This window comes from Pecten maximus, chromosome 13 (genome assembly GCF_902652985.1).
Source record: "Pecten maximus chromosome 13, xPecMax1.1, whole genome shotgun sequence".
Lineage (NCBI taxonomy): Eukaryota > Metazoa > Mollusca > Bivalvia > Pectinida > Pectinidae > Pecten > Pecten maximus.
The window spans coordinates 32141458-32153729 of record NC_047027.1 but is presented as its reverse complement, the minus strand read 5'-3'; the positions used below and the strand labels follow the sequence as shown (position 1 = coordinate 32153729).

Sequence of the window (12272 nt, the reverse complement as noted above, 5' to 3'; positions counted from 1 at the left end):
AATACAGAGGTCACATGGTATCATCACCAACTTGTACAAGATCTTAGTAATACAGAGGTCACGTGGTCCTGTCACCAACTTGTACAAGATCTTAGTAATACAGAGGTCACATGGTCTCATCACCAACTTGTACAAGATCTTAGTAATACAGAGGTCACATGGTCCCACCACCAACTTGTACGAGATCTTAGTAACACAGAGGTCACGTGGTCCTGTCACCAACTTGTACAAGATTTTAGTAACACAGAGGTTAACATGGTAGACCAGCACCCCCATCTTGTGATATAGGGAGACTTTATGTATGGTGTTAAGTTATATTTCCCCACTGTGTACATGTTTAATGACCTTATAATTACTTTCCAAGTGTATTCTGTCAATGCTGGAACAGCTTTGTGTCAAGTTTCAACAACATGCTGGCAGGATGTCAGCTAGCTCTTTACAATGATCAGAAAAAGGAAGTGGAATGGGAGGTCACTAAGTCAAGAAACTGTGGGGTAGAGAAGGTTATACTACTGATAAACCGGGGATGGCAGGATAATGTTGCCATGGGGGTATGACAGGAAGTGGAATCGGAAATGACTAAGTTATTAAACTGTAGGGGGGAGAAGGTTATACTACTGATATTACGGGGATGGCAGGATAGAGTTGTCTAAGTAGCAGGTTTGACAGGAAGTGGAATGGGAGGCAACTATCAAGTTACTTAGGAAACTATAGGGAGGTGAGAGATTAAGAAAAGTATGACAGGAAGTGAATAGGAGGGGACTGACCATGACAGGGTACATCAATTACAGCTGATACCTACTTCTGACCGGCAGGACGGGGCTGGGTGACATTTCCGCCTGAGCTGTCACCTGGAACTTCTGGTTATCCATTATCGCTTGGTATCCACTGTAATCCACTCAACTTGTTACTATGGCAATTAATCCACACAAAATTGTATCCGTTATAATCAACTCAACTTGTTACTATGGTAATTAATCCACACAAAATTGTATCCATTGTAATCCACTCAACTTGTTACTATGGTAATTAATCCACACAAAATTGTATCCGTTGTAATCCACTCAACTTGTTACTATGGTTATCCACATAAAACTGTTTCCATAGTAACCATAGGTCATGGTGTAGTAATCAGATTAAATGGTACCACACAATACTTGGAAATAATATTTAACCAATAAATGAGGACTAAGACATGGTCTTCTCAGGAGACCATGACAGAAAAAAAAATGTTACACTAAATCTAATAATGGTCAAACTTTGTAACTGTCAGCCACTCAAGTAATGGTCAAACTTTGTAACCAGTTACTTTTCACAATTTTGGTCAGTAGTTCAGACTGACAGTAGAGCTTTGAGATCTACTACCTTAGTACAGAGAATCTATAATGACCAGGAAACTGACCATTAGAATGTTATCTCTATGTCCAGCCCAGGTTTCCCTCAATTCTGAAATAACATGTTCCAACAGACCCTACAGAGTAAACAGTGGAGAGGAACTGTACAGGTCTGGTGTTGGAAAAAGTCTCCAAAATAAACAAATCTGTGGATATCCTTCCTCAGGTCTGCTCCAGAAAGGCCTAATTATCCTCTCTGTTCACCCATCTGTCCATTAACCCATCTGTCCGCTGTATCCTTCCACTAAATCTCTCCATCTATTCCCTGGCTGGTGGCGTTTCCGGTAGAATATTAGTTATTTCTATCCACCACCTGTAGAATTATACTTCATACTGATAAACACATATTTTTTGCTCCTTTTTCATCTTGGAGTGGAATTTTAATTCACGAAATTGTTTGATTTTTGTAAAAAGCAGTACTACAAGGTCACTGCTATCTGTCTCCCAGGGTTAATTTTAGAATGAAATCTTTAAAAACTGACCAGTGAGTCAATTCTCCACATGGGGTACTTCTCAGTTTCTGAAAACACACAAAGATTGCTGGTATCTTCTACTACATCTCAAGTTATCGGTGATGTCTGTCAGGACCAAGATGGCTCCCAATCCATATCTGGTATCATCACTACTATTTGAACATGGCAATATTCATAAATGTTAAAAAAATGAAGATTATGTTTGTAGATGATAATATACCTTTCTTTGATGGGAAACACATCAGAAGGACCACACTAACATCGGTAAAGAAATCCTCTCACGTAAATTTTGATATCCTTATTTTCATCTGAAGTGTGTTCCGAAAAATGTATTTGGTGGAATTTCCCCCGAAATGTTCCACACCAAGATCCCCACAGTTCCACACTCACAGATATGTTTTAATTTGTTACAGCAATGACGATAGAGAGATGATGATCCAAGCTGCTGGTGGGAGGGCCGTGTACCCACAATGTTAAAGCATGTTGCTAGGGATGTTGAGGAATACACCAAAGGCGTTGTACCTCTACAAACCTCACAGTCAATCACAAAGTGCTGGTGTCTCTGTAGGTCTGATGTCTACTAATGATAATTATATATGTCCGCTCTTCTTACGTTCTGTCAGACAGTTATGTCCGCTTTTCTTACGTTCTGTCAGACAGTCTTTATTCTGTGTAGAGCTAGAAAGTCTTGTTAGAAAAAATAGTTATTTGCATGTTTTGATATTCTATTAAATGTTTCTGGCTCAGGGTTCATATGTTTTCACTACAAAAACAGTCTGACCACTCTGAGAGCCTTGTAGACACAATGGTGGAATAATTGATGATTTTCTGACAGGAATCTGTTAAAATCTCCACAGGACTTTGTCTTCCATTTTGTCCTCCATTAGTCAGCTTGAAAATGTCCTGGTTATCATCCTGTGACAAATTGTACTAAAAGCAGTAAAGCCTTGGTCGTAACCCCGGTCCCATTTGTTCTTGACACAAACATAACTCTAAGCCATTACAAGGTTTTTATTGATACTGATCTGATGTCACACAGAACATGTTGAGGTTAGTAATGGTTCTTCTTAAGGCCAGTTTTTTTTCCTTAAAAGAGGCCAAAAGGGCCTGTAACAGTCCTAAGATACACTAGTAAGGAGGAATTAAACTGCTTTTACCAATTAATTCATTCCACAAACGGTACTTCACATTCCCACTATCGTCAAAATTTCATAGAAGAAGTTATCTTAAAGCAGACTTCAATAATCCGTAATTCGAAAGATGGCTATATTATCCTCAGGTTAGCTGAGATTGTAGTTTTGGCACGGAATGAGTCTTGGAGAATAGAGACCAGTGACACCAATCCTGGGAGTATCACTCCAGTGACACCAGTCCTGGGAGTATCACTCCAGTGACATCAGTCCTGGGAGTATCACTCCAGTGACACCAGTCCTGGGAGTATCACTCCAGTGACACCAGTCCTGGGAGTATCACTCCAGTGCCATCAGTCTCCTGGAGTATATAATGGCAAAAGTTTCTAGAATTATTGGAATAGTCCAGTGACAGTTGTCTCCGGGATTATTGGACTTGTCCAGTGACACCAGTCTCTTTGAGTAAAGTCCAGTGACACCAGTCTCCGTGAGTATAGTCCAGTGACACCAGTCTCCGTGAGTATAGTCCAGTGACACCAGTCTCCGAGATTATTGGACTAGTCCAGTGACACCCCTCTCCAAGGTTATTGGACTAGCCCAGTGACACCAGTCTCCGTGGTTATTGGACTGAGTCCAGTGACACCAGTCTCCGAGGTTATTGGACTGAGCCCAGTGACACCAGTCTCCGAGGTTATTGGACTGTGACACCAGTCTCTGAGCTTATTGGACTGTAACACCAGTCTCCGAGGTTATTGGACTGTGACACCAGTCTCCGAGGTTATTGGACTGTGACACCAGTCTCCGAGGTTATTGGACTAGCCCAGTGACACCAGTCTCCGAGGTTATTGGACTGTAACACCAGTCTCCGGGGTTATTGGACTGTAACACCAGTCTCCGAGGTTATTGGACTAGCCCAGTGACACCAGTCTCCGAGGTTATTGGACTGTGACACCAGTCTCCGAGGTTATTGGACTGTGACACCAGTCTCCAAGGTTATTAGACTGTGACACCGGTCTCCGAGGTTATTGGACTGTGACACCAGTCTCCAAGGTTATTGGACTGTAACACCAGTCTCCGAGGTTATTGGACTGTGACACCAGTCTCCAAGGTTATTGGACTGTGACACCGGTCTCCGAGGTTATTGGACTATGACACCAGTCTCCGAGGTTATTGGACTAGCCTGGTGCCTCCTGATGTGAACTCAGGTGTAGTGAGGTGTAAGCACCAGTAGTAACAGAGACACAGTTCCAGCTGTAGGAGCCAGCCTCCGTAACTCCAACAGATGTAACACATATGTGTGTACCTCCAGCTGGCTAAAACACACCCTACTCATTACACCAATGCTTTCTTAATAGGGAAGATTTCTTTAATCAGTCAGCAATCACCCAACTCTACAAGAGTCCCCTGATACATGTAGACTTAATGGAGAATCATATACTAGAAGGACCTTCACCTTGTACTAAAGGTCAAGGTTATATAGGGTTAATGGAGAATCATATACTACCATGACCTTCACCTTGTACTAAAGGTCAATGTTGTATAGGGTTAATGGAGAATCATTTACTACCAGGACATTCACCTTGTACTAAAGGTCAAGGTTATATAGGGTTAATGGAGAATCATATACTACCAGGACCTTCACCTTGTACTAAAGGTCAAGGTTGTATAGGGTTAATGGAGAATCATTTACTACCAGGACATTCACCTTGTACTAAAGGTCAAGGTTATATAGGGTTAATGGAGAATCATATACTACCAGGACCTTCACCTTGTACTAAAGGTCAAGGTTATATAGGGTTAATGGAGAATCATATACTACCAGGACCTTCACCTTGTACTAAAGGTCAAGGTTATATAGGGTTACATAGAATATATGCAAGTAGATGTTCTCAGAGTATATCTTTGGTCACTATGAAATCAAACTCATACATGAACAGGGTTAAAAAAGGTCAAGGTCAATCACCAATTTGTTCCTCGTTTTATAATTTTCAGTGGTGACATCAACAGCTAACCATTTTACTCATTTATGTTATTATACAAATCTTACCTTTGACCTTTCACATCAAAAAGCAATCCCACGTACACAGGCATTGTAATGACCCCTTCGATCAGAGATGACCAGATATCTCCAATATACATACATACGACCAAAATAATCAGTCAAGGTCAATGTAAATGTAGTTTGTTAATGACATGTGATAATTAGCTGGGAAGGTCAAGGTCAATGTTAATGTAGTTTGTTAATGACATGTGATAATTAGCTGGGAAGGTCAAGGTCAATGTTAATGTAGTTTGTTAATGACATGTGATAATTAGCTGGGAAGGTCAAGGTCAATGTCAATGTAGTTTGTTAATGACATGTGATAATTAGCTGGGAAGGTCAAGGTCAAGGTCAATGTAGTTTATAAATGACATGTGATAATCAGTTGGGAATACATGTACTTCAATATGTACAACACCCAATAGCTGAACCCCCAGGAGTTCTGAATGTTTTGGTTCTCCATGATCAGCTTTGACTGCCAGAGGTGGCCTATGTAAAGTAAAGCACCTAGATACCAGGAGCATAGAATCCAGGTAAAACATGGACAAGGTAATCTAGGTAAAAACAAAGACCATGGAATCCAGGTAAAACCAATAAGTAGGGAATCTAGGTAAAAACAATGAGTAGGGAATCCAGGTAAAACAAAGAGTAGGGAATCCAGGTAAAACAAAGAGTAGGGAATCCAGGTAAAAACAAGGAGTAGGGAATCCAGGTAAAACAAGGAGTAGGGAATCCAGGTAAAACAATGAGTAGGGAATCCAGGTAAAACAAAGAGTAGGGAATCCAGGTAAAAACAAGGAGTAGGGAATCCAGGTAAAACAATGAGTAGGGAATCCAGGTAAAACGGGGTGTTCTCTGAACGCCAACATTTTTTTTAACAATAGGTAGGTGTTGTTTCAGGAAACAATGGGAGGGTAATTATATACTGCTTCATATAAGCTGTCTTTTTTTTACCTGAGATTTACCTGTGTTTTACAAATCATACATAGAATTGTATTTGGGTTCCCCCCCCCCCCCCCCCCCCCCCCCCCATATGCCTTTATGGAAATTAGTGTTGCAACGAGAGAGTTAAACCATTTTATTTATCTAAATGCAAATGTATAGATATTCTAAAAATGAGTATTTGGTTTGTTTGGTTTGTTTTTGTTTAACGTCCTATTAACAGCCAGGGTCATTTAAGGACGTGCCAGGTTTTGGAGGTGGAGGAAAGCTGGGGTACCCGGAGAAAAACCACCGGTCTACGGTCAGTACCTGGCAACTGCCCTACGTAGGTTTCGAACTCGCAACCCAGAGGTGGAGGGCTAGTGATAAAGTGTTGGTACATCTTAACCACCGGGCCACCGTAGGGAATCCAGGTAAAAACCAGACTTAGGACAGGTGTAAGAATAGAGGTAATATATTGATCCATACTGAGTTTGGAATAAAAACATAACGCAGACTTGGAGGTTTATTGTTACTATATAGTATCCTGTTTTAGTCAGATTGTTGCTGCTACACCAACCAGTGATTAAGACACTAATTCCCAACAAATCTGTGTTTCCAATAAAACAGAAACTGATGAAAAATTCATTGACTCATTTAGCAGAAGCCTCACCTCAGTAAAACAGGGAGCAATGCCAGTACTGTATATAGTAATGTGATAGGGATGTACCTCTCTCTGTAACCACTCGACCAAGGAAGGAAACTACATACAAAGTCATTGGTAACAGATATTCACGTAATTTACAGATCAATCTTAACAAAATCTACAGACTGATCTGTAGCATTTAACAATAACTAAAACACTCCTCCCATTCCTGACACGACTCAAACCTTCTGATATCCACTGATGACAAACATCTGCCTTTTTCTACTGTTAACATAGTAGAGAGTCTCTATCTCATACAGAACCTCTGTCATGACTCTGGTCCCTTAATTAATAAAATATTGTTATTTGATAAAAAGATCAGCTCATTTCATTTATACTCTACATCTTCTCAGACCATACAATGACTTATCCCATTTATATCTACCTGAAGTCCTACCTTACACTTAACCCCCTCACGGTTTATACTCTACCTACAGTTGGACCTTACAATTACCTCCCCCTTTTTTATACTCTAACTATGGAGGGATGTTACAATTGCCTCCCCAGTTTAAACTCTTCCTATGGAAGGATGTTAAAATTACCTCCCCCTGCTTATACTCCACCTATGGAAGGATGTTACAATTACCTCCCCCCCCCCCCCCCTGTTTATACTCTACCAATCGTTGGACCTTACGTTTACCTCCCTCATCCTTACATCAGCGGTAATGATTCATGGTTTGTGTAAATTGTATCTATATAAATCACAAGAGATGTTGAAAAACGTGACTGTTTGCTCATCAAGGAAACAGGTTCCAATTACAGGATCATAAAGGGGAGATAACTTGGCAGTGAGAAGGAGGACAGAAATGCTAAAGTAATTGACTGTGTGCTGTGTAACGATACCCCAGTAATTAGATGCGAGATGACGGAGAAACATTCTGGACTTGTGTAGGTTTTTTTGGCAGGATTTAGTACCATGTTTTTATTCTGTCTGTCAGAATTCTAAAATATCTACTGTTATGAAGGAATGTGGCAGATCACTACGGCAAAGTTTGATTGGATCAGTCAGACAGCATAACCAAACAGGAGGTGTAAAAAAGCAAAAGGCCCAATACACCTGTATCTCACATACACACATTGCAGCATGGCATTTTGAAGCATGGTGAAATGACCCCGGGGTCAAAATAGCATTATAGTGAAATGACACCCCCCCCCCACCCCCCCCCCCACCCCCCACCACCACCTCATAATAAAATGACACTCCCTTCCAAAAAACAAAATTACCATAAATTATTCAACATATTTTTTTATTAATACTATGTTGTATCAGATAAGTGATTTGATGTGACTCCCCCCCCCCCCCCCCTGCCTATACAATTACCCTGAATGTAGTCTGTCCTTACCCTGAATTTAGTCTGTTCTTACCCTGAATTTAGTCTGTCCTTACCCTGAATTTAGTCAGTCCTTACTCTGAATTTAGTTAGTCCTTATCCTGAATTTAGTCAGTCCCTACCCTGAATTTAGTCTGTCCTTACTCTGAATTTAGTCTGTCCTTACCCTGAATTTAGTCAGTCCTTACTCTGAATTTAGTCAGTCCTTATCCTGAATTTAGTCAGTCCCTACCCTGAATTTAGTCTGTCCTTACTCTGAATTTAGTCTGTCCAAACACTGAATTTAGTCTGTCCTTACCATAAATTTAGTCTATCTTTACCCTGAATTTAGTCTGTCCTTACCGCAAATTTAGTCAGTCATTACCATGAATTTAGTCTGTCCTTACTCTGAATTGAGACTGTCCTAATTACTCTGAATTTAGACCGTCCTTACCCTGAATTTAGTCTGTCCTTACCCTGAATGAAGTCCATCCTTACCCTGAATTTAGTCTGTCCTTACTGTGAATTTCGTCTGTCCTTATACCCTGAATTTAGTCTGTCCTTATACCCTGAATTTAGTCTGTCCTTATTCTGAATTTAGCCGTTCTTACCCTGAATTTTAGTCTGTCCTTACTCTGAATCTAGTCTGTCCTTACCCTGAATCTAGTCTGTCCTTACCCTGAATTTAGTCTGTCCTTACTCTGAATCTAGTCTGTCCAAACACTGAATTTAGTCTGTCCTTACCCTGAATTTAGTCTGTCCTTACTGTGAATTTCTTCTGTCCTTACTCTGAATCTATTCTGTCCTTACCCTGAAGTTAGTCTGTCCTTACTCTGAATTTAGTCTGTCCTTACTCTGAATCTAGTCTGTCCTTACCCTAAATTTTGGTATGTCCTTACTCTGAATTTAGTCTGTCGTTACTCTGAATTGAGTCAGTCCTTACCCTGAATTTAGTCAGTCCCTACCCTGAATGAAGTCCATCCTTACCCTGAATTTAGTCTGTCCTTACTGTGAATTTCTTCTGTCCTTACTCTGAATCTATTCTGTCCTTACCCTGAATTTAGTCTGTCCTTACTCTGAATTTAGTCTGTCCTTACTCTGAATCTAGTCTGTCCTTACCCTAAATTTTGGTATGTCCTTACTCTGAATTTAGTCTGTCGTTACTCTGAATTGAGTCAGTCCTTACCCTGAATTTAGTCTGTCCTTACTCTGAATTGAGTCTGTCCTTACCCTGCATTTAGTCTGTCCTTATACCCTGAATTTAGTCAGTCCTTATCCTGAATTTAGTCAGCCCCTACCCTGAATGTAGTCTGTCCTTACTCTGAATTTAGTCTGTCCAAACACTGAATTTAGTCTGTCCTTACCATAAATTTAGTCTATCTTTACCCTGAATTCAGTCTGTCCTCACCGTAAATTTAGTCAGTCATTACCATGAATTTAGTCTGTCCTTACTCTGAATTGAGACTGTCCTAATTACTCTGAATTTAGACCGTCCTTACCCTGAATTTAGTCTGTCCTTACCCTGAATGAAGTCCATCCTTACCCTGAATTTAGTCTGTCCTTACCCTGAATTTTAGTCTGTTCTTACTCTGAATTTAGTCTGTTCTTACTCTGAAATGAGTCTGTCCTTACCCTGAATTTAGTCTGTCCTTACCGCAAATTTAGTCAGTCATTACCATGAATTTAGTCTGTCCTTACTCTGAATTGAGACTGTCCTAATTACTCTGAATTTAGACCGTCCTTACCCTGAATTTAGTCTGTCCTTACCCTGAATGAAGTCCATCCTTACCCTGAATTTAGTCTGTCCTTACTGTGAATTTCGTCTGTCCTTATACCCTGAATTTAGTCTGTCCTTATACCCTGAATTTAGTCTGTCCTTATTCTGAATTTAGCCGTTCTTACCCTGAATTTTAGTCTGTCCTTACTCTGAATCTAGTCTGTCCTTACCCTGAATCTAGTCTGTCCTTACCCTGAATTTAGTCTGTCCTTACTCTGAATCTAGTCTGTCCAAACACTGAATTTAGTCTGTCCTTACCCTGAATTTAGTCTGTCCTTACCCTGAATTTAGTCAGTCCCTACCCTGAATGAAGTCCATCCTTACCCTGAATTTAGTCTGTCCTTACTGTGAATTTCTTCTGTCCTTACTCTGAATCTATTCTGTCCTTACCCTGAATTTAGTCTGTCCTTACTCTGAATTTAGTCTGTCCTTACTCTGAATCTAGTCTGTCCTTACCCTAAATTTTGGTATGTCCTTACTCTGAATTTAGTCTGTCGTTACTCTGAATTGAGTCAGTCCTTACCCTGAATTTAGTCTGTCCTTACTCTGAATTGAGTCTGTCCTTACCCTGCATTTAGTCTGTCCTTATACCCTGAATTTAGTCAGTCCTTATCCTGAATTTAGTCAGCCCCTACCCTGAATGTAGTCTGTCCTTACTCTGAATTTAGTCTGTCCAAACACTGAATTTAGTCTGTCCTTACCATAAATTTAGTCTATCTTTACCCTGAATTCAGTCTGTCCTCACCGTAAATTTAGTCAGTCATTACCATGAATTTAGACTGTCCTTACTCTGAATTGAGACTGTCCTAATTACTCTGAATTTAGACCGTCCTTACCCTGAATTTAGTCTGTCCTTACCCTGAATGAAGTCCATCCTTACCCTGAATTTAGTCTGTCCTTACCCTGAATTTTAGTCTGTTCTTACTCTGAATTTAGTCTGTTCTTACTCTGAAATGAGTCTGTCCTTACCCTGAATTTAGTCTGTCCTTATTCTGAATTTAGCCGTTCTTACCCTGAATTTTAGTCTGTCCTTACTCTGAATCTAGTCTGTCCTTACCCTGAATCTAGTCTGTCCTTACTCTGAATCTAGTCTGTCCAAACACTGAATTTAGTCTGTCCTTACCCTGAATTTAGTCTGTCCTTACTGTGAATTTCTTCTGTCCTTACTCTGAATCTATTCTGTCCTTACCCTGAAGTTAGTCTGTCCTTACTCTGAATTTAGTCTGTCCTTACTCTGAATCTAGTCTGTCCTTACCCTAAATTTTGGTATGTCCTTACTCTGAATTTAGTCTGTCGTTACTCTGAATTGAGTCAGTCCTTACCCTGAATTTAGTCAGTCCCTACCCTGAATGAAGTCCATCCTTACCCTGAATTTTGTCTGTCCTTACTGTGAATTTCTTCTGTCCTTACTCTGAATCTATTCTGTCCTTACTCTGAATCTAGTCTGTCCTTACCCTAAATTTTGGTATGTCCTTACTCTGAATTTAGTCTGTCGTTACTCTGAATTGAGTCAGTCCTTACCCTGAATTTAGTCAGTCCCTACCCTGAATTTAGTCTGTCCTTACTCTGAATTTAGTCTGTCCAAACACTGAATTTAGTCTGTCCTTACCATAAATTTAGTCTATCTTTACCCTGAATTTAGTCTGTCCTTACCATAAATTTAGTCAGTCATTACCATGAATTTAGTCTGTCCTTACTCTGAATTGAGACTGTCCTTACTCTGAATTTAGTCTGTCCTTACCCTGAATTCAGTCTGTCCTTACCCTGAATGAAGTCCATCCTTACCATGAATTTAGTCTGTCCTTACCCTGAATTAAGTCTGTCCTTATACCCTGAATTTAGTCTGTCCTTACCCTGAATTTTAGTCCGTCCTTACTCTGAATTTAGTCTGTCCTTACCCTGAATTTAATCTGTTCTTACCCTGAATTTAGTCTGTCCTTATTCTGAATTTAGTCTGTCCTTACCCTGAATTTCGTCTGTCCTTACCCTGAATTTAGTCTGTTCTTACCCTGAATTTAGTCTGTCCTTATTCTGAATTTAGTGTGTTCTTACCCTGAATTTAGTCGGTCCTTACCCTGAATTTAGTCAGTCCTTACCCTGAATTTAGTCTGTTCTTACCCTGAATTAAGTCTGTCCTTACCCTGAATTTAGTCTGTTCTTACCCTGAATTTAGTCTGTCGTTACTCTGAATTGAGTCAGTCCTTACCCTGAATTTAGTCAGTCCCTACCCTGAATGAAGTCCATCCTTACCCTGAATTTAGTCTGTCCTTACCCTGAATTTAGTCAGTCCTTACCCTGAATTTAGTCTGTCCTTATTCTGAATTTAGTCTGTCCTTACTATGTATTTTAGTCTGTCCTTACCCTGAATTTAGTCTGTCCTTACCCTGAATTTAGTCTGTCCTTACCCTGAATTTAGTCTGTCCTTATTCTGAATTTAGTCTGTCCTTACTATGTATTTTAGTCTGTCCTTACCCTGAATCTAGTCTGTCCTTACCCTGAATTAAGTCTGTCCTTACCCTG

The 12272-nt window shown here is 40.1% G+C and overlaps 1 protein-coding gene across 2 annotated transcripts in view; it reads right to left on the bottom strand.

Moving 5' to 3' along the window:
* The window catches only part of LOC117341332 (pleckstrin homology-like domain family B member 1), a 167594-nt gene that overhangs the window by 132787 nt on the left and 22535 nt on the right, over positions 1-12272 (bottom strand). Inside the window, exon 1 of one of the 2 annotated variants that reach the window (XM_033903189.1) lies at positions 803-902. The exons of the other annotated variant lie outside the window; for it this stretch is intronic. Within the exon in view, the coding sequence (XP_033759080.1) occupies positions 803-872 (70 nt within the window). The 5' untranslated portion in view covers positions 873-902. Of the gene's footprint in view, positions 1-802; positions 903-12272 lie in introns of those variants that run through there. 2 annotated transcript variants of the gene reach the window in all.